The 22,093-nt window shown below is 37.8% G+C and overlaps 1 protein-coding gene across 1 annotated transcript; it reads right to left on the bottom strand.

The window, feature by feature from the left end:
- Window positions 1-390: 390 nt before the first annotated feature.
- LOC110816853 (Homeodomain-like superfamily protein) lies at window positions 391-2,706 on the bottom strand. The gene is made up of 3 exons (XM_022045202.2): window positions 2,336-2,706; window positions 1,838-2,046; window positions 391-1,066 (listed from the first exon to the last, which is right to left on the bottom strand). Exons 1-3 carry the CDS (start codon window positions 2,625-2,627, stop codon window positions 611-613), a joined length of 957 nt encoding a protein of 318 aa, XP_021900894.2. The 5' UTR covers window positions 2,628-2,706; the 3' UTR covers window positions 391-610.
- Window positions 2,707-22,093: the final 19,387 nt, after the last annotated feature.

Genomic DNA, 22,093 nt, shown 5'->3' with positions numbered 1-22,093 from the left:
AATTTCTTTATAGCATTATGTGTTTAATGCAATTCAAATATAAAATTAGTTAGAAAAAACCCAAGTTGAATATTTTTAATACAAATAAATTATTTTAAAGATTAACCCACCTGCCATTAGTTTTTCTAACACTAACCCACCTGAATCTTAAATCCACCAACAGGTTCAGGACTCTGACCAAACTGAGGACCTTAAAAGATATGCATGGCCCCCTGTGACCCTGTCTATTCTACTCCACATATCCAAACAAATAATGAATGAATAGTCCTAAAATCTTATCTGCCTTTGCAATTTATATATATATATATATATGCGGAATGAAAAATACCAGCCGTATCACCTTGATATTTTCCTCTCATAAACCTATCAAAACCACTAGATGCCCTAACATTCAACAAAAAGTAACATGTTATTTTCAGTTACATTATCAGCTACAAACATTAACAGTTAAAGACAAATGAACCACCGCCTAACAAAATAGGAGCATAAAACAACAACAACATCACCATCAGCAGCAGCAACAAGCCGAATTTTTTTTTGTTTTTCTGGTCTGTACAACAAACAAAGGATTGTATCATATCACGATCTGGTTAATCCCATGGTTTACCTTTCAGGAAACACTGATGATGCTATTGCTGTCTCCACGGTTAAAACTTGACATCACCTGAAATGCTGAATGCCTTGTTGTTGTCAATGATTCCCTCTCGTTGGATAGCAAAGACAGGTTGAGTGACAATGGCAATGGATCCACCTCCCCTGCACTCAATTTCAAATTCAAGCTAAGATCAGATATCATTGACGCCCGAGGAGCCACTGGTATCGGACGAATGAGCTTTGTTGATCGGTTATTTGCAGCTCGATTGACTTGTCCTAGCGTTAGATTTTCCATTGGATTCTCAATTGGGATTGGCAATGCTGCAGCATTGATGGTCATAGGAAAAGCTGGCATCAAGTGAAACCCACCAACATTATTGGTTTCTGGTTGGGCAGGAGATGGCACTGAATGGGTTTGAGATGAGCTGTTCTGGTAATGGATTTGTTCTTCCTCCATAGGAGTTGCAGCAACCTGATACAAGAAAGAGGAGGCTTAGTTTCTGCTTTTCATTGTCAACACAAGGGATATCAAACTAATCTGTTCATGGAAGTGCTACCATGTTTCTAAAGCTGCTCCACCTTCATAATTTTATACCTTTGGATTAAGTAAAAAAGGATCACAGCCATTAAAAATAAATTAATAATTTATATTTCAGAATTTATTTCATCTTACAGTGAAGCCAGATGAAATAAGTTTCCCTATGTTCATCAACATGACCTAAACTTCTTAACTGAGAATTTATTGCCTCTTCCCTATGAAGCACCCTAGAATTTCTATGTTCATCAATGTGATCTAAATTTATTAACTGAGAATTTCTTGCCTCTTGCCTCTTGCCTCCAAAGCACCCTAGAATTTCCCAATGTTCATCAACAAGACCTAAATATTATCTGCATCCAATGCCGGGGGAAGGGGAGTGATCATCTATTGCCAACTATTTGCATATCACATCAACTCTCAGTTAAGAAATGAAAGTTACTGCTTGAATTTCACCCAAAAAGAACATCTGCCCTCTATCTTCCTTTCTTTTTAAGTCAACAACAAAACAGAGTCTCAGCGTGGTTTTGTTAAGCTCCATTTAAAAGCTGAGAAAAGCAAACTAAGGCTCCAGAATTTAGACTCAATAATACGCATATAAGGTTGCTCCAAAAAAAAAAGAAAGAAACACGCGTATGAGATGTCTATAAACGTTTATCAGTTTCTTCTGGTTCTCAAAGCAACCAAACGAAGTTGATAGAAGGTTACCGTCTCGGTAGTGATATCGAAGAGGCTAGATCTGCGGCGTCGGCGATTAAGATTGCTTCGCCGGAGAAAGTATTTCTGAGCATGGCTCGCCACTTGCGTTGGAGTTCGAGTTTTGACGAAATTTCTTGAGATTCCTCGCCAATCGCCTTTCCCCACTTTCTGCAATCCTAGCAGGAAGAGCTTGTGTTCTTCCTCCGTCCATGGAATCCCTGATTTTCGATCCGCAAATTTGAAACAAATTAACCATAATTTTCCTAACAATCAAATGGTTCAGGAAATTTTGGCAGTAAAAACAAAGGAAATGCTTTCATTTCCCCCCAATAATGAACACAATGGATCAAAGATCAAGTTCTCACTGGAAAATCTATTGCCATAATCAAACAGAAAAACATCAACCATCAATATAAGGGTATCACTCAATACAATAATCCAAAAACCTCAGAGTGAACAACACCGAAACAAGCAGACAGAAAACACAACGAGAGATCTAAAAAATACCTCGCTTGCGTTCGCGATTTCCACCGGAAGAGTTGGGAACAGCATCATCAGCAGAGGCGTAACCAGGAGTCGCATCCTCTTTGGTAACGTCGCTGCTGTTGCTGTTATTATTACTGCCATTATTCTTCAAGAGCTCTTGAGGCTGCTCGTACTGAGAGAGATTGTTCATACTGACGCTCTTCCTCATGGAATCAACCAAAACTCTCACTCCAAACAGCATGATCTCTCCGCCTCCCGATGTCTCCAGAGAGGGGGTGGTTCCATCGGCGGTGGTGGCGCACGTGCCAGCCATTGCTCTGGTTCTCTCTGTTTTTCCAGAAGGAATCTGGAGAGAGAAGATGAATATATTGTATTTGATGGTTTGATGAATGGGAGTGAAATTGTGGCGTTTGGTGCGATTTATAAGAGAGAACCAATTAGCCGCAAAGTTTGGTTACTGGTGCGTTTGCTGCTACGTGGCAACATGTAATTCGTTTATATGTTATTTCTTTATTATCCTTTGTACGATGTAACAATCTCACCCTTTTTATATTTTTTTAATAAAAAAACTATTTATTTAATTGTTTTTTAAGATTTTCTAGTATTTAAGGAAGCAAGTAAATGTATTAAAACTTATAGAACCAATTGGTATATTTACTATTTTAAGATTTGAAAATTAAATGATAAAATATTTTTATTACAGATTTAAATTTTAATTTTTAAAAATAAATAATTTAAAAAGATACAGTATGAATATTAAAATATATTAGTTTCTTTAATTTAAAATAAATAACACAAGAAGGGCATATATTAAGTAAAAGTTATTTATATAAAATATAAAATAAAATGTAAACTATAAGTACTTTAACTTTGAACATTGTAAATAATCTTAAAAATTAATTAAAATGCAATATACTACAGCTTTCTTGTGTTACGACTTGATCCTATTTTTTCTTTTTCTATAAAAAAAAAAAAATATATCTCTAGATGAATTAAAAGAGTATATATAAACAAAATTTTTTAACAAAAATAAAATTTTTCATATTTAAATTTTGGGGATGTGAGACAAACAACTTTAAATTTACAGAATAATTATTTTTGAAAAATATTTTCATTAAAAATATATATTTTTAAGAGTATTTCCATAACTTGTAAATGCTTTAAAGAAAACCTTGACCTTGTAAATTGCACCAAACATAGTTTGACTTGGTTAATTGTAGACCAATCATTTACTTGGTCAAATCAAATTGGGAACATTAAAATATTAAAAATAAAGAGCGGATGCATGTGACAAAAGTTGTTTAAGTAGATTAGCTAATTAATTTTTTTATAATTTAAAATTATGATTTTATTTATTAATTTTTTTATATTGTGCAAAGTTGTTGAAATTATAATTTTTTTAGCGTAATTCTTTTTCTTATGAATTAATAATGCTAGTATCATTATTATATATTTTTTATTTTTAAATGTCATCAGTAAAATAAATTTTAATATGGTAAATAATTATTTTACATAAATCTATAAAACTTACTTCTTATTATTTACTTGCTCATTTTTTTATTGTTTATTATTAAATATTCTTGTTGCTTAAGTTTTCATCAATACGTTTTTATACTTGTCCCCTATTTGATTCTAGTTGTTTAATTTTTTTATCAATTTAATTTTTAAAATAATTAATTATAATTAATTATTTATTAAAATATAAAACTAAAATTTTTAGTGAATAACTTGCTTTTTTTAGGAACAAAAGAGTGTTAACACACATATAAGCTTGATAAATTTTATACAGCATTATGTTAATCTTTATAAATTAATAATATATCTCTTGTACGAAGTCATAATTTATAAGACTCATAAAAATTTTTTAAAATTATATCACAATAATATATCTAGATCTACTTTACAATAAACATCTAAAATAGCTAAAAGATTCATCAGAGTTTTCTTTTGATTTTGAACTCACTCCTGACCTGCACTAATCTGTACTGAGGGGTATGAATTGAGATGAAATTCACGAATTCAATAAAAATAAAGTAATATTCAAAACATAGATATACAAACACACATTCATATAAGTTTCATAAAACCAATGCAAATTTTATCAAATAAATCCAATTCTGAACAATAATCATAACTATAATCCTTTTTTCCTTTTACTGAAAAAGATCTCTATTCATTTCTCTTACTAGCAATTGTAACAGCCCAAAAATTTAATTGAAGGATATTATTGAATTAATAAGATATTAGTGAAAGCAATTAAGAATTTATGGTTTATATTTCTTATACAATTTAATCAGAATGTTTAATAGGATTACCAGAATATCTCTTGAAGAAAAATTAAAGTAACAAAAAAAAATTCAATTAGAAACCTATAAGGTCAACCTCAACAACGCAACTAGTAGGAAACGGGAGGGGATTCTAGCTCGCTTGAGGGGTTTTGAGTCGCAGGTGTGGCAGTTAGGCCGAGCTTCGCCCTCAATTTCCGGCTTCCCATTTGGTTTTTCGGCACCGATATGGGTTTGGGGAGACAAATTTTGAATCGAAATAGGAAAAAAAAAAAACTCACCTTCTGGCGTCGGCAATGACTTTAGTGCGGCGATGACGGTGGCCAGCTTTTTTTTCGGTTGCCCTTCTTCTTCTTCTCTTGTGGGATGGTTGCGGCTAGGGTTACGGTTTCTATGGAATAGGAGTTTAAATACTCATCTTCATTAAATCCGGGTCGTCCGTTTGAGGAGACGTGGTTTATTCTCAACTGTTGGATCAATCTTATCTAGGGAATGAATCTGGACTGCACGATCGGAAACAATTAGGACCGTTCAATCGCGCCTGAAGGAGAAACGAATATGGGCCATCTGTGCGTGTAGGAGTTGATTTGGGTTGTTAGATCAGTTGGCACGCGGATCGCCCACGTGGACGTGTGTCCGCGTGTCTGCCACGCAACACACAATGACTGGTTGCGTTGCTAACACGGCGGTCAACGTGGCCACTTTTATCTTTTTTCATTTTTTCCCCAGTTTTTCAGATTTTTTTTTAAATAGGTGCTTTCTTATTTTCAGTTTGGCCCTAACTTTTGAAAATTATTTTCAAATACACCCAAAATATATATTTCTTTAAAATTTCTATAAAAATTAAACATTAAATTTTTTAAAAAATTATTAATTAATATAATTTGTTTATTTCAGGCTTAAATCTGGGACCCGGGTGTTATACCTCTTCCCTCCTTAAGAAAATTTGATGCCCCAAATTTGTCATTGTCTCACTAGTCAAACAATTGAGGATACTGAGTCCTGAAGTCTGATTCCAACTTCCAAGTGGCCACGTCCTGTGAGTGATTCTGTAATAGGACCTTGATGAAGGGAATTTCTCTATTGCGAAGCACTATGTTCTTCCGGTCCAAAATATCAACCGGTACCTCTTCGTAGGATAAATCCTCATTGAATGGAAGTGGCCCATAAGACAAGACATGTGAAGGGTCCGGGTTGTACTTGCGTAACATTGATACATGAAATATATTATGGACGGACTCTTGATAATTCTGGAGGTAGTACTAGCCTTTAAGTGGATGTCCCGAGCCTATCCAAGGTCTCAAACTATCCGATGAATAAGAGATTCAACTTCCCCCTCTTTCCAAACCTGGTGATACCCTTAAATGGGGTGATCTTAAGGAACACTCAATCACCGTTCTCAAATTATAAATCTCTCATTCGGGTGTTCGCATAACTTTTCTATCTACTCTTGGCTGTCTGGATATTCTTCCTGATTTTAACTATCTTCGTTGTGGTCTCCTCTACAAGATCTAGATCAATTAATTTTCTATCACTCACCTCTTTCCAATAGATCAACGACCTACAGGGTTGGCCATACAATGCCTCATACGGAGTCATGCCAATACTTGTTTGATAACTGTTATTATAGGTGAACTCTATAAAAGCCCGAAGCTCAAAAGGAAATAAAGTCATGAATTAAATGCGAAAGTGAAACAATAAAGTTTAGAGTTTACATTGTTTACATAATAATTTAGAATACCCAATAGTGTTACGGGAATATCCCTTCTAAAAGAACAAACGAAAATCAAAGAAATGAACAAGAGGCAAATTATTATACCCGAGCCCAGAATTTGGCCCTCGATTAATTTTAAAACTTTAAAAATAGATAAAAATATAATTTTGAAATTATAAATTTTTTTAATGTGAAATTAAGGAAAAAATAGGTTAAGGATGAAATTGAAAATAATTTTGGGGAAAATGGGTGAAATTTTAGGTTTGAATGATATTTTTGAAAGAAAAATAAAAAATTGGAGGTCAGAACACAATTAAGAAAAATTGCATCACGTAGGACCACCCAGTCAGTAGCTCCAACGAACCGGAGTGTGCCACGTGACAAGGCACGCTGACTCGGTGCCATGCGGGAGGCCACACTGGCAATCTGCGTGCCCTCGATCGGACGGCCCGGATGTGTTCCTGCACACGTGGACAGTCTGGATCCATTCCCTCCTCAGGCACGATTGGACGGTCACAATTAAACGTGATGAACAGTTCATTCGTTTCCTCTTTAAACGCGATCGTACGATCGAGATCAAATCGCGATGAACAGTCCATATTTATTACCTCTTTAAATGTGATCAGATGGTCAAGATCAAATACGATGAACAATTTAGATTTATGGAAGACGGGTATACATATCTCATATCACACTAAACCCAAACCCTAGCTGCCAGCCTTCTGCAGGAGAAGAAGAACCAGTCGCTAGAGAAGGGAGCTAACTGCCGCTTGCCATGGCGCTGGAGCCACCTTCAACTGCCTAAAAAGATAAAAATTCTCCTATCCATTTGGAATTTGATTCCAAACACCCCCATGGCCAAATTGGAGGAAAAGGAACAGTAGATGAGTTAGAAACTGCGAGCAAAGCCCGACGGCGCTGCTACAGGCAAAACCTGAAATCGTCTCCAATGAGTCCTTTCCCATTTCCCGTTTGGTGCGATTTTTCCACCATTGTGTTCACCATTCTGTTTTCTACAGGTTGACCGAAGAAAAATGCCCAGCCGCAAAGGTGAGTCGGCGGAGCCGCCGCACAAAAAAATTTCGTCGTTGGTAGGTTTTCGTTTGTTGACTTTTTTTGGCCAACCGAGGTCCTCTAACATGTTTTCTCGTATGGATGGGTATAAAACCGGCCGAAACTTGCCAAAACTGGCCAAAAACAATTAGGTCGAGGCAAACCACTTGTGGGGGACAGTGTTGTCGCTGGAGCATGGCGGTGCCACCATATCAGAATTTTGAAATTGGCCAAAAAAGGTTTTTAACACTGATCTTGAATTTTTTGGAGTATTTTTAGGTACGTAAAATGTGTTTTAATCTCTGCATAAAAATTCAGAAAACTCGGAGATTGCTAGTAGGTGCAACTAAAAGTTGGATGTTTTGGACACCAATTCGGGTAAGAATCCCTAACTTTATTCTTTGTTATAATATTAAAGCTTAATAATCGATAATATGGTATTTTGTGTGATCTAAAAAATTTTGAGAATAATTACAGGTTACCAATGGAGGCAAAAACTGATTAGTTATTTATTTGTTGTACTGTTTAACTGATTGTTGAATTTACAAATTTAAAAACATGATTATATACTAGAATAATTAATTGATTCAATTGTGCTTCCTTGATATATATATATATTGCTTGTATTGCATGATTTACAGTTGATTTGTGAAATTGGTAATTAATATGGAAACGAAAAATTGATCGGTCATGTGAATTGATGAATGGTAGCCTTACTGAATATTCTGGGAGATAGTGGACAGACCGAGTACATAGAGAACCCTACTGTAAACGTTATCTCATACCAGATGGGGTATTGAGGATTGGTATTTTTGGCACTCATATCGAACGGGGTATAGGGACGGCTCGTTTCACCCTCATACCAGACGGAGTATTGAGAGATAGTATTTTTTGCTCTCATACCAGACGGAGTATAGGGACGACCGGTCAGTTGACAATGTTGAATAATGGTTCACACGTAGTGGGATATCCTTATGAGTCCCCAGGGATACTAGTAGGTAAATAAAAATGAAAAGTTACTGTTATTGCTCACTTGAATATGAGATTGGAATATTATTTGGGTTATTGTCTCTACAGGTCGATTTTGAAAATCTCGCAAATCGTATATACATGCAATAAATAATTTTCTTTATGATAAACGAATGTACTTAAATCAAGAGCTCTATTAGTTATTTTTATAGTTTTTACCATCCTTCAGTTTATGTATCAGTGAGTAGTAATAGATTCTTATTAGGTTAGTGTAACTCACCATTTTATTAACTATTTCAGATCAAGAGGACCAAGACCTAGATCCCGATCAATAAGAGGGTTGTGAATAGTTCACCACCCCAACTCCTTCCAAAGCTAGTGAAGATCGTTTTAAGATGCTCAATTGTTTACTTTTCATTTATTTCTTTAATTTTTATTTGTTCTTTTAGAATGGACATTCTCGTAACCCTATTGGGTATTTTAACCTATTGTGTAAGGAATATAAACCCTAAACTTTATTATTTCGCTTTTGTATTCAATTCATGTCTTTATTTCTTTTTAAGTTCTGGGCCTTTACAGTTGGTATCAGAGCTACGTTTCTCGAAACCATTCCTTACACAAAGACTTAAAAACACCAAATATGAACTATCGGCCAACCATTCCTTGTGAAAAATAAGTACAAAGACACGATGAGATAGGGTTCCTTATTGAACAGGGCAGTCCGAAATGGGTTGCCTCGAGAGGATGTCGATCGGCTCTTCGAGATTTTAGATAGACTCATATCTGCCTAGTAGACCAAGGAAGAGAGGAGGGAACTGTTTGACCCTCCACCACTTTTACAATATGAGCAACCCCTACAATGAAAGGATCTAACGCCACCTCGATGCAACCCTACTCCTCCGTCGTTTCATCTGACACCATCATAATACAATTCAAAGCCCCCACTGTATCATCCAGCACTATTACATGGCCACCCAGTTCCTCCCCATTAACATCTAGCCCCTCTTCCACGGGACTTAGTTTCACCCATGATGGACCTGATAGAGATTGATACAGGGGACCCTGATGTATTTCCAACAATGTACTAGTTAGTGACGTATCACGCTACCGTGGATTGTTTTCACGAGAAAAATTATATTTAAACCTCCTAACGAAGAGTTATTTACAAGCTAATAAAAGTTTCAAATATTATTCCCTCATAGCAATTTCTTTATTACATAATGCTTTAACTCGATTATTTTCTTTAATTAGGCAAACCTAAGAAAGAAATTTATATTCGAGAGATTCCGGTAGTCTGAGACTTTCTAGATATGTTTCTGGATGAACTACCTAGATTGCCAATGGGCAGAGAAGTTGAATTCACCATAAATCTTCAACTAGGCACCCAACCTATCTCAGTTTCTCCTTACTGCATGAGCCGTGTTGAGATAGAAAAGCTGATAAAACATATCAATGAACTGCAGGATAATGGGTTCATCCGACATGGTTTGTCACCTTGGGGTGCTGGAGTCACATTTGCAGGGAAGGGGGATGAGATGTTAAGGTTATGTATTGACTACAGGGGACTGATCATAATAACAATCAAGAACAAGTACTCCATTCTTGGGATCAATGACCTTTTTTATCAGTTGCAGGGTGTCCAAGTCTTCTCCAGAGTTGACCTGCATTCAGGTTACCATCAGGTAAAGATCAAGGCAGAAAACATTCCCAAAACAACTTTCCGAACTCGGTACGGACATTATGAGTTCTTGGTCATGCCATTCAGACTATCTAACACACCAACCATCTTTATGAATTTGATGAACAAGATTTTTAGACAATTCTTGAATTAATTCGTCATTGTATTTATCGATGATATCTTAGTCTATTCAAAAAGCAGAGAGAAACACTATCACCAACTGACTCAGGTTTTGCAGGTTCTCAAAGAAAAAAAGTTATATGCAAAGTTGAGTAAGTGTGTGTTCTAGCTAGAACAGACTACCTTCGTAGGGTAGATCACATCAAAGAATGGAGTGTCAACAAACCCCGAAATAGTTGAGACAATACTCGGTTAGGAGAAATTGAGCTCGGTCAAGGAGATTCGTAGCTTTCTAGGGATGACAAGTTATTACCACAGGTTTGTGGAAGGATTTTTTAACTTAACTGCTCCTTTGACTTGGCTCACAAAAAAAAAGTCAAGTTTGAGTGGGACGGGGATTATAAAAGGCGCTTTTCAGAACAAAAGAAGCTGTTGACTACTGCACCTGTGTTGGCATTGCCGAGCAGGACAGATGGATATACAGTTTATAGTGATGCCTCCTATCTGGGGTTGGGTTGTGTTTTAATACAGCATGGGAAGGTCATAGCTTATGGGTCCAGACAGTTGAAGAATCATGAGAAAAACTACCCCACCCATGACTTAGAACTTACCGCGATTATCCACGCCTTGAAGACTTGGTGCCATTACTTGTATGGAGAGACTTTTTATATCTATACTAACCATAAGAGCTTGAAACACATATTTACTCAAAAGGATCTCAACATGCGTTAGAGACAATAGATAGAACTCCTCAAGGACTATGATTGCAACATCTTGTATCACCCGGGTAAGAGCAACGTAGTAACCGACGCACTCAACAGAAAAAAATACTGGTATATTAGTCCACCTAATGGTTTCAGAATGCATGGTAATAAGGGTCGCACAACAGGTATGACTTCAGGATCTGAAGAGAGTTACATGTTTGGTTCACCTAACTGCTCCACCTGAGTTGATACAGAGAATAAAGGAAGCCCAATCTGCCGATTCCACCATAGCAGCCCTCAGGAAATATGTAGAACATGGAGTAAATTTAGAATTTTGAGTCTCTACCGATGGGTTGCTCAGATTTCAGAACAGGGTATGTGTTACATATGACAGTGAGTTGAAAAGGGACATCATGACAGAGGCTCATAACTCAAAGTTTGTCATATATCCTAGAATTACTAAGAGTTATCGAAGTATGCAACCCCGATTTTAGTGGAACAGGATGAAAAAAGAGGTGGCTGACTTTTTTTCCAAGTGTCTGGTGTGTCAACAAGTCAAGGTAGAGCATTAACACTCAGACGAGCTACTTCAGTTGTTACCGATTCCGAAGTTAAAGTGAGAACACATCAAAATAGATTTCGTCACAGGATTGCCTAGGACACACTCGGGACATGATGCCAGTTGGGTAATTGTTGACCAACTCACCAAGTCTTCCCACTTCTTGGCCATCAAGGTGATCGACTCCTTAGACAAGTTAGCAAGAATTTATATCCGGGAGATAGTCAGGTTACATGGAGTGCCAGTGACAGTAGTATTCGACAGGGATCCTAGGTTCACTTTTCAGTTTCGGTCTAGTTTTCAGCAAACCATGGGAATAAAACTGTCTCCTAGTACCGCATTTCATCCTTAAACCGATAGACAATTAGAAAAGACGATCCGCACAGTGGAGGATATGCTCCTAGCTTGTGTTCTTGATTTCGGGGGCTGTTGGGATGATCATTTACCCTTAATAGAGTTCGTCTACAATAACAACTACTAAGCAAGTATCGACATGGCTCCGTACGAGGTGTTATATTGTCGTCCATGTAGATCACCGATCTATTGAAAAAAGGTGGGTGATAGGAAATTATTCGGCTCAGATCTTGTGGATGAGACTATAACCAAAATAGTTAAGATTAGGAAGAACATCTAGATAGCTCAAAGCAGGCAGAAAAACTATGCGAACACTCAGAGGAGGGATTTAGAATTTGAGAAAGGTGATCGAGTGTTCCTTAAGGTCACTCCTTTCAAGAGAATCAGTAGGTCTGACAAGAGAAGGAAACAAAATTCCTGGTTTATTGGGCCATTTGAAATCTTAGACATAATTGGTACCACCGCCTACATACTGACACTACCTCCAGAACTATCCAAGGTCCATAACGTATTTCATGTGTCCATACTACGCAACTACAATTCGGATCACTCTCACATCTTGGCCTACGACCCATTTTTACTCTAGGAGGATCTGTCCTATGAGGAGGTACTAGTGGGTATTGTGGACCGAAAGAGTAGAGTACTCTGCAACTGAAAAATTTCCTTCGCTAAAGTCCTATGGCAGAATCACACATAGAGAGAAGTCACATGAAAGCTAGAATTAGACTTTAGGGCCCAGTATCCCCAACTGTTTGATTGAGTGATAGAGGGAGACAAATTTGAGGGACCAAATTTCTTTTAAGGGAGGAGAGTTGTAATACCCGGGTCCGAAATTTGGCTCGGAATTAATTTTAAAATTTAAAGAATAGATAAAAATATAATTTTAAAATTAATAAATTTTTCTTTAATGTGAAAATAGGAAAAAATAATAGGTTAAGAATGTAATTGAAAATAATTTTGAGAAAAAAGGGTGAAAATTTGGGGTTGGAGGGTATTTTTGAAAGAAAAATCAGAAACTAGGGGTCAAAACATAATTAAAAAAACTGTGATACGTAGGACCACCCAATCAGTAGCCCCGACGGATTGGAGTGCGTCGCATGGCAAGGCACGCTAACTTGGTGCCACGCGGGACGCCACGCTGGCTATTCGCGTGCCTGCGATCGAATGGCCCGGATGCATTCCCGCAAGCGTGGATGATCTGAATCCGTTCCCTCCTCAGGCACAATCAGACAGTTGCAATAAAATACGATGAACAGTTTAGATTCGTTCCCTATTTAAATATGATCGAGATCAAATTGTGATGAACAGTTCATATTCATTTCTTTTTTAAATTCGATCGAACGGTCGAGATCAAACGCGATGAACGGTCCAGATTTAAAGGAGATAAGTATAAATATCTCGCATCACACCGAACCCAAACTCTAGCTACTAGTCGCCAGCCTTCCGCCGGAGAAGAAGAATCAGCCATCGGAGAAGGGAGACGACTGCCGCCCGCTGCCGCGCCTGAGCCACATCCGACCATCAAAAAGGCAAAAATTTCCCTATCCGTTCAGAATTTGATTTCAAACACTCCCGTGGCTAAATCAGAGCAAAAGAAACGATAGATGAGCCAGAATCTGCAAGCAAAGCTCGGTAGTGCCGTCGCGAGCAAAACCTAGAATCGCCTCCAATGAGCCCCTTCCTGTTTCCCGTTTCATGCAATTTTTCAACCATTGTGTTCACTGTTCTATTTTTTTACAGATTGACTGAAGAAAAATACCCTGTCACGAAGGTGAACTGGGGGAGCCGCCGCACCGAAAGATCTCACAGCCAGTAGGTTTTCATGTTTTGACTTTTTTCGGCCAACCAAGGCTCCTTAACGTGTTTTCTCATAGGGATGGGTATAAAATTGGCCGAAGCCAGCTAAAACTAGCCAAAAATAGCCAGATCGAGGCAAGCCACCGCCACAGACAGTGGTGTCGTCGCCGGAGCACGGCAGTGTCGCCGTGTCGAAATTTTAAAATTGGCCAGAAAAGATTTTGAACATCGATCTTGGTCTTTTTGGGGTATTTTTAGGTACATGAAGTGCGTTTTAATCTCCGCAGAAAAATTCAGAAAACTCAGGGACTGTTAATAGGTGCAGCCAAAAGTTCGGTATTTTGAACACTAATTCGGGTAAGAATCCCTCACCTTATTCTCTGTTATGGTATTAAAGCTTAATAATTGGTAATATAGTATTTTGAAAATTTTGAGAATAATTACAGATTACCAGTGGAGGCAGAAACCGGTTAGTCATTTATTTGTTTTCCTGTTTAACTAATTGTTGAATTTACAGTTTTAAATACTTGATGATATACTGGAATGATTAATTGATTCAATTATGTTTCCTTGATATCTATATATATTACTTGTCTTGTGTGATTTACGGTTGATTTGTGAAATTGGTAATTAATATGCAAACAAAAAATTAATCAGTCATTTGAATTAATGAATAGTAGCCTTATTGGATATCCTAGAAGATGGTGGACGGACCAAGTACATAGGGAACCTTACCGTGAACGTTAGCTCATACCGGACGGGGTATCGGAGATTAGTATGTTTGGCATTTATACTGGACGGGGTATGGGGACGACCCGTTTCACCCTCATACCAGACAGGGTATTAACGGATGGTATTTTTGGTGCTTATACCGGATAGGGTATGAGGACGACCGGTTAGTTGACAATGTTGAATAATGGTTCACGCGTAGCGGGACATTCCTATGGATATCTAGGGATACTAGTAGGCAAATAGAAAGGAAAAGTTAATGTTCTTGCTCACTTGAATATGAGATTGGAATGTTATTTGTGTTATTGTCTTTATAGGTCGATTTTGAAAATCTCACAAACGGTAAATACATGCAATAAATTATTTTCCTTATGATAAATGAATGTTCTTAAATCAAGAGCTCCATTGGTTGTTTTTATAATTTTTACGAACCTTTAGTTTCTGTATCGATGAGTAGTGTGATATTCTTATTGGGTTAGTGTAGCTCAACCTTTCATTAATTATTTCATATCAAAAGGACTAAGACCCAGATCCCAATCAACAAAAGGGTTGTGAATAGTTCACCACCTGGACTCCTTCAAAAGCTAACGAAGATCGTCCTGAGATGTTCAGTTATTTACTTTTTGTTTATTTCTTTGATTTTTATTTTTTTTTAGAAGGGACATTCCCGTAGCCCTATTGGATATTTTATCCTATCGTGTAAGGAATGTAAACCCTAAACTCTAGTGTTTCACTTCCGCATTCAATTCATGTCTTCATTTTCTTTTAAGTTCCGGGTCTTCACACAAATAACTGAGGATTCTAGGACGACCTTCACTAGCTTCTGAAGGGAGTTCAAGTGGTGTACTTATTCACAACTCACTTGTTAATCGGGGTCTTGGTCTTGGTCCTATTGATCTGAAATAGTTAATGAAAGGGTGAGGTACAGTAGCCCAGTAAGAATATAACACTACTCACTGATACAGAAACTTAAGGTAAGTAAAAATCATAAAAACAACTAATGAGCTCTTGATTTAAGTAAATTCATATATCATAAGGAAAAACCATTTATTGCATATTTTTACTATTACGCGATTTTCAAAATCAACCTATATAGAGACAATAGTTCGAATAACATTCTAATGTCATTTTAAATGAGCAATAGCAACCACTTTCCCTTTTTATTTACCTACTGGTATCCCTAGGTGCCCATAACGATGTCCCACTACACGTGAACTAATATTTAGCACTGTCAACTAACCAGCTGTCCCCATACCCCGTCCGGTATAAGGCAACATTCACGGTAAGGTTCCCTTTGTACCCGGCCAGTCTACCATCTCCCAAGATATCCAATGATGCTACCATTCATTAATCCACATGAACAATCAATTTTCTGTTTGCATATTAGTTACCAATTTCACAAATTAATCGTAAATTACGCAAGACAAGCAATATATATATATATATATCAAGAAAAAATAATTGAATCAATTAACCATTCCAGTATATCATCATGTATTTAAAGCTGTAAATTAGACCATCAGTTAAAAAGGACAACAAATAAATGATTAACCAATTTTTGACTCCATTGGTAACCTGTAATTATTCTCAAAGTTTTCTAAATTATACAAAATACTATATTACCAATTATTAAGTTTCAATTCCATAACAGGGAATAAGGTGAGAGATTTTTGCCCGAATAAGTGTTTGAAACACTGAACTTTCTACTACGTCTACTGGCGATCCCCGAATTTCTTGAATTTTCCTGCAGAGATTAAAACACACTTCATGTACCTAAAAAATACCCCCAAAAATTCAAAATCAGTGTTAAAAATCTTTTCCAGCCAATTTTTTCGACGATGACACAGCTGCTCGTGGCGATGGTTTCCTCGACCTGGCCGTTTTCAGCTGATTTTATACCCATCCATACGAGAAAACATGTTAAGGGGCCTCAGTTGGCCGAAAAAAGTAAAAAAACTAAAAACCTACCAACGGCAAGATTTTCCAATGCGGCGGCTCCACTGACTCACCTTCACGATTGGACGTTTTTCTTCGGTCAACCTGTAGAAAATAGAATGATGAACATAATAGTGAAAAAATTGTACGAAACGGGAAACGGGAAGGGACTCATCGGAGGCAGTTTCAGATTTTATCCACAGTTTTCGGCTCATCCGTCGTTCCTTTTACAACAATTTGGCCATGAGGGTGTTTGGAATTAAATTTTCGGTGAATAGGAGAATTTATTACCTTTTTTGGTCGTCGGAGGTGGCTCCAGTGCGGTGGCAGCGGCGGGCGGTTCCCTTCTCTGACGACTGATTCTTCTTCTCTGGCGGGAGGCTGGCGGCTAGGGTTTGCGTTTGGTGTGATGCGAGATATTTATACCTGTCTACTTTAAATCTTGACCGTTCATCGCGTTTGATCTCGACCGTCCAATCACGTTTAAATAAGAAATAAATCTGCACCGTTCATTACGATTTGATCTCGACCGTCTGATCGCGTTTAAAGAGAGAATGAATTTGGACCGTTCTTCGAGTTTAATTGCAACCGTCCGATCGCACCTGATGAGGAAACATATCCAAACTGTCCACGTAGACGAGAATGCTTGTGGGCCATCCGATCGCGGGCACATGAATTGGCAGTGTTGCCTCCTGCATGGCACCGAGTCAGCGTGCCTTTCACGCAGAGCGCTCCGGTTCGTCCGGGCTGCTGATTAGGCAGTCCTACGTAGCACAATTTTCTTTAATTGTGTTTTGACCTCTAATTTTTTATTTTTCTATCAAAAATACCGTATGAACTCAAATTTTCACCCCTTTTTTCCCAAAATTATTTTTAATTTCATCATCAACCTATTTTTTTTCCTAATTTTACATTAAATAAAAATTTATTAGTTCTAAAATTATATTTTTATCCTTTTTTAAATGTTAAAATTAATCTCAGACCAAATTCTGGGCCCGAGTATTACAAACTCTATCACAAGTAGGTGATCATTCCAATATCCTCTGAAATCTAAAACAGAAGCCTTGAGCATATCCTCTAGTATGCGAATGATTCATTCTGATTGTCTATCTGTTTGAGGGTAGAATGTTGTGCTAAGAGGCAATTTCATCACCATTGATTGCTGAAAACTTATCCAAATTCGAGAGGTGAACCTGAGGTCCCTATCTGATACCATTGTCATCGGAACTCCATGTAGCCTGACTATCTCCCAAATATAGATTCTTAGTAGCTAGTCCAAGGGGTCAGTCATTTTGATGGCCAGAAAATTAAAGAATTTAGTGAGTTGGTCAACAATTACCTAGAGTGTGTCATGCCCCGAGCGTGCCCTAGGCAACTATATTATAAAATTCATGGTAATATGTTCTTATTTCCACTTCGAGATTTGTAATGACTGAAGTAGTCTGCCTGAGCTTTGATGCTCTGCCTTAAGTTGTTGACATACAAGGCACCTAGAGACGAAATCGACAATTTTCCTTTTCATCTTGTTCCACCAAAATCTTGGTCGCATGCTTTGATACATCTTAGTACTTATGAGATGCATGATAAACCTTATACTATGAGCCTCTGTCATGATATCTTTTTTTAGTTCACTGTCATTTAGAACACATAACCTATCCTGCAATCTAAGCAACTCATCGGTAGAGACTCAGAATTCTAAATTTAAACAATGTTCTGTATCCTTTCTAAGAGCTCTAGAGTGGGATCAGTCAGTTGAGCTTCCTTTATTCTCTAAATCAATTCAGGTTTGACTACTAGATGGTACAGACATGTGGCCCTTTTTAGATCCTGGAGTTGTATCTGCTGCGTAGCTTTTATTACCCTATATTTAGAAACTATTATGTGAGTCAACATACTTGCATTTTTTCTATTGAAAGCGTTAGCTACCACATTACTCATGTCTGGTGATACAAGATTTTACAATCGTAATCCTTTAAAAACTCTATCCAACGCCTTTGATGCATGTTGAGATCCTTTTGGGTGAATATATGCTTTATACTCTTATGGTGTGTACAAATTTCAAATATCTCCCTATATAAGTAGTGGCGCCAGATTTTCAAGGTATGGATAATAGCGACAAGTTCCAAGTCATTGGTGGGATAATTCTTTTTATGAGTTTTTAACTGCTTGGACCCATAAGCTATGACTTTTCTGAGCTGCATCAGAACATAACCCAATCCTTTGTAGAAAGCATCACTGTATACTATATATCCACACGTCCCATTCGGCAAAGCCAAGACTGATGCGATAGTCAATCGTATTTTGAGTTATGTAGAGCTCTTTTCACATTCATCATTCCACTCAAACTTGATGTTTTTCTTCGTAAGTTAGGTCAGGGGTTGGCTATACTTTAAAACCTTTCTACAAACCTACAGTAATAATCTTCCATACCTAAAAAGCTTCGAACTTCCTTAACTAAAGTCAACTGCTTCTAACCTATCACTGCATCAATCTTCTCGGGATTTAATTACACCCATCCTTTGATATTATGTGCCCTAAGAATGTAAGTCTATTCAAGCCAAAACCCACACTTAGTTTTGTATATAGTTTCTTTTTCCTGAGAACCTGTAAGATCTGAGTCAGATGTTGAGTGTGTTCTTCTCTACTCTTTGAATAGACTAGGATATCATCAATAAATACTATAACGAACTGATCCAAGAATGACCTGAAGATCTTGTTCATCAAGTCTATAAAGATGGCAGGTGTATTGGTTAACCCGAATGATATGACCAGGAACTCATAGTGTTCATACCGGGTTCTAAAGATCATCTTAGGGATGTCTTTTGTCTTGATCTTTACCTGATGGTAACTTGGATGCAAGTCAATCTTAGAGAAAATCTGAGCACCCTATAATTGATTGAAGAGATCATCAATCCTGGGGATGATGTATTTGTTCTTGATTGTGACTTTGTTCAATTTTCTATAGTCAATACACAACTTCAAGAACCCATCACTTTTTCTTGTGAACGTGACTCTAGAATCCCATAGAGTTATACTATGTCGGATGAACCCATTATCCTACAATTTATTGATCTGTCTCATCAGTTCTTCCATCTCAACACGACTCATTTGGTAGGGGACAACCGAGATGGGCTAGGTGTCAGGCTGAAAATCTATGGTAAATTCAACTTCTCGATCTACTGGTAGTCTTGGTAGTTCATTAGGGAATACATCCGAAAAATATCAAATCATAGGAATATCTTTAATGCAAATTTCTTTCTTAGGCTTACCTAACATAGAAAGAATAGCTTAGTTAAGGCATCTAATAAACAATGTAGTTACCATGAGTGAATAATATCTAAAACTTTTATTAATTTGTGAAAGACTCTTCGTTAGGAATACTGAATACAAGTTTCTTATGAAAACAATCCATAGTGGCGTGATACACTGTTAACCAGTTCATTCCCAGAAGTGTATCAAAATCTCCCGTGTCCAATGCTATCATATCTACACTCAGTTTCCTACTTGTTATTTCTATTACACAAGCCTTATATATGACATCTTCTAATAGTGTTCCATTCTCAGGTGTAGACACAAACAGCATAGAATCAAGGCTTTCAGGTAACATATTTAAATATTTTGTAAAAGCATATGAAATAAAAGAATGTGAGGTACTAGTATCAATTAAAACATGTGCAATGTGGTTACAAATAGTGTACGTATCCTGTATCACATCCAGATTGACTTTAGTGTACATACCCTATATCGCATCCGAGTTGGCTTCAGTATCCTACTAGATGAGGGTATAAACTCTGTCTTGGACTAGAGATCTTACCTAATTCTGATTTTGTAGGCACTCTCTCGCATAATGCTAGGCACTTTCGCATATGCAGCAAGTGTTGTTGAGGCGATAGTAGGGTCAGTCCTTATGGCCATTGCCATAGTGCTGACAAGTCTTGTTGCACCCTGTTCTAGGGCCTAATGAGGAGCTTAAGTCACTAGCCTAGGTCTCTTGTTCTGCTAGTTCAGTGCAGTAGGTGCTAGCCTATGATGTAGAACCAGGGGCCTAGGGTTACCCACTGTTGGAGGAAAGATGCAGATGTTCATTTCTATTAATTGTGTCTTGACCAAAACTACTAAGTAGGTACTAAGCTCGAACACATACAGTTGTTATCTAATCTTAGGACGGAGACTCCACTCAAACTTTTTTGCCTTTCTGCCTTCGTCCATCATGCTTTCAGAAGAGTATCGATCCAACTCCAAGAGTTTCTGAGCATACTCTGACACTGTTATATCCCCCTGGACCAAGGGTGTAAACTTCATCTCCTTTAAATGTCGAAAGTGTTCTGGGAGGTACTCTGCATTGAAAGTTTCCAGAAATTGTTCCTAGGTGACTGGGATAAGTAGGGTGGCCTGCTTCAGTTTCCACCAATGCCCTGCCTCACCTACGAGCATATAAGTGGCAATGATGACCTTCTGTTCAAAAACCATTTCAAGAGTTATGAAGGCCTTCTCCGTATCTGCTAACCAGTATTCAACTTCTTCAAAAATGGATGCCCCTACAAAAGTAGATGGATTAAGTCTTTTGTATCTCTCAATGTAGTCTGGGTTCATCATGGGTGGAGTTGGGTTCTGTTGAAGAGGAATTGGATTATGCTGGGGAGGGATCGGGTAGCCCTATAAAAGAATTTGGTTGTATGACAGGGGCATCAAATTATACTGTGGCAGTGTTGGATGATACAGTGGAGGAGCAGGGTTGTACCGTGGTGGCATTGGAACCTCTCGTTGTGGAGGTGGCTCATACTGTGGAAGTGGGGGAGGGGGGGGAGGGGGAAGGATCAGGTAGCTCCCTCCTCTCTTCACTGGCCTGCTAAGCAACGATGAGTCTCTCCAGCATCTCGAAGAGCCGATCAACATCTTCTCGAAGTGACCCCTCCCAGGTTGTTCTATTTAGTGCGGGTCTTCCTCTCCTCGTGTCCTTATACCTACATTTCACAACAAAGAGTTGAGATTTAGGTTGTATTAAATTGTTCTAACCTTTTGTGCAAGGAATGGTTCTGAGAAACGCAGCTCTGATATTAACTGTAACAGCTAAAAAATTTAATTGAAGGATAATATTAATTTAATAAGATATTAGCAGAAGCAATAAAAAATTTAGAGTTTACATTCTTTGCATAGTTTAACTAGAATGCCCAATAGAGCTCCGGAAATGTCCCTTGAAGGAAATTAAAGTAATAAAAAGAAAAATGCAACTAGAAACCTATAGGGTCGACCTCCGCAGCACAACTGGTAGGAAACGGGAGGGGATACAGGCTCACCGGAGGGGTTTTGGGTCATGGGTATTGCGGCTTGGCCAAGCTCTGCCCTCGATTTTTAGCTTCTCTTTTGGTTTATCAGCGACGATATGGGTTTTAGGGAGGCTTAGAATCGAATTGCGAATCGAAAGAGGGAAAAAAAACTCACCTTCCAACGTCGACAACGACTCCGGTGCGGTAGCGATGGTGGCCAGCTTTGCTTCCGACCGCCCTTCTTCTTCTTCTCCAGTGGGATGGTTACAGCTAGGGTTAGGGTTTCTGTGGAAGAAGAGTTTAAACACTCCTCTTCATTAAATCTGGACCGTCTGTTCGAGGAGACGTGACTCATTTTCAGCTATTGGATCAATCTTATCTAGGGAATGAATCTGGATTGCACAATCAGATGCAACCAAGACCGTTCGATCGCCTCTAAAGGGAAAATGAACCTGGGTCATCTGTACGTGTGGGAGTAGATCTGCGTTGTCGGATCCATTGGCATGTAAATCGCTTGTGGATGCGCTGTAACATCCCACCTATCACTGTGCTAAAATGATTTGGAAACTCTATTTATTTATATCTTCGGTCGCTTTACACTTAAATTAATTTATG

The sequence above is a fragment of the Carica papaya genome, chromosome 9, assembly GCF_054855325.1.
Source record: "Carica papaya isolate Zhongbai chromosome 9, ASM5485532v1, whole genome shotgun sequence".
Taxonomy (NCBI): domain Eukaryota; kingdom Viridiplantae; phylum Streptophyta; class Magnoliopsida; order Brassicales; family Caricaceae; genus Carica; species Carica papaya.
Note: the sequence above shows the minus strand (reverse complement) of the source record. Positions and strands in the feature narration are given on the sequence as shown.

What these genes read in the sequence shown, in the direction of transcription:
- LOC110816853 (XM_022045202.2), bottom strand. Translation starts at nt 2,627, where the DNA reads ATGGCTGGCACGTGCGCCACCACCGCCGATGGAACCACCCCCTCTCTG. An exon ending in AAATCGCGAACGCAAGCGAG is followed by an intron (nt 2,047 to 2,335) that starts GTATTTTTTAGA and finishes ATCGAAAATCAG; the next exon opens with GGATTCCATGGACGGAGGAA. An exon ending in TCGATATCACTACCGAGACG is followed by an intron (nt 1,067 to 1,837) that starts GTAACCTTCTAT and finishes TTCTTGTATCAG; the next exon opens with GTTGCTGCAACTCCTATGGA.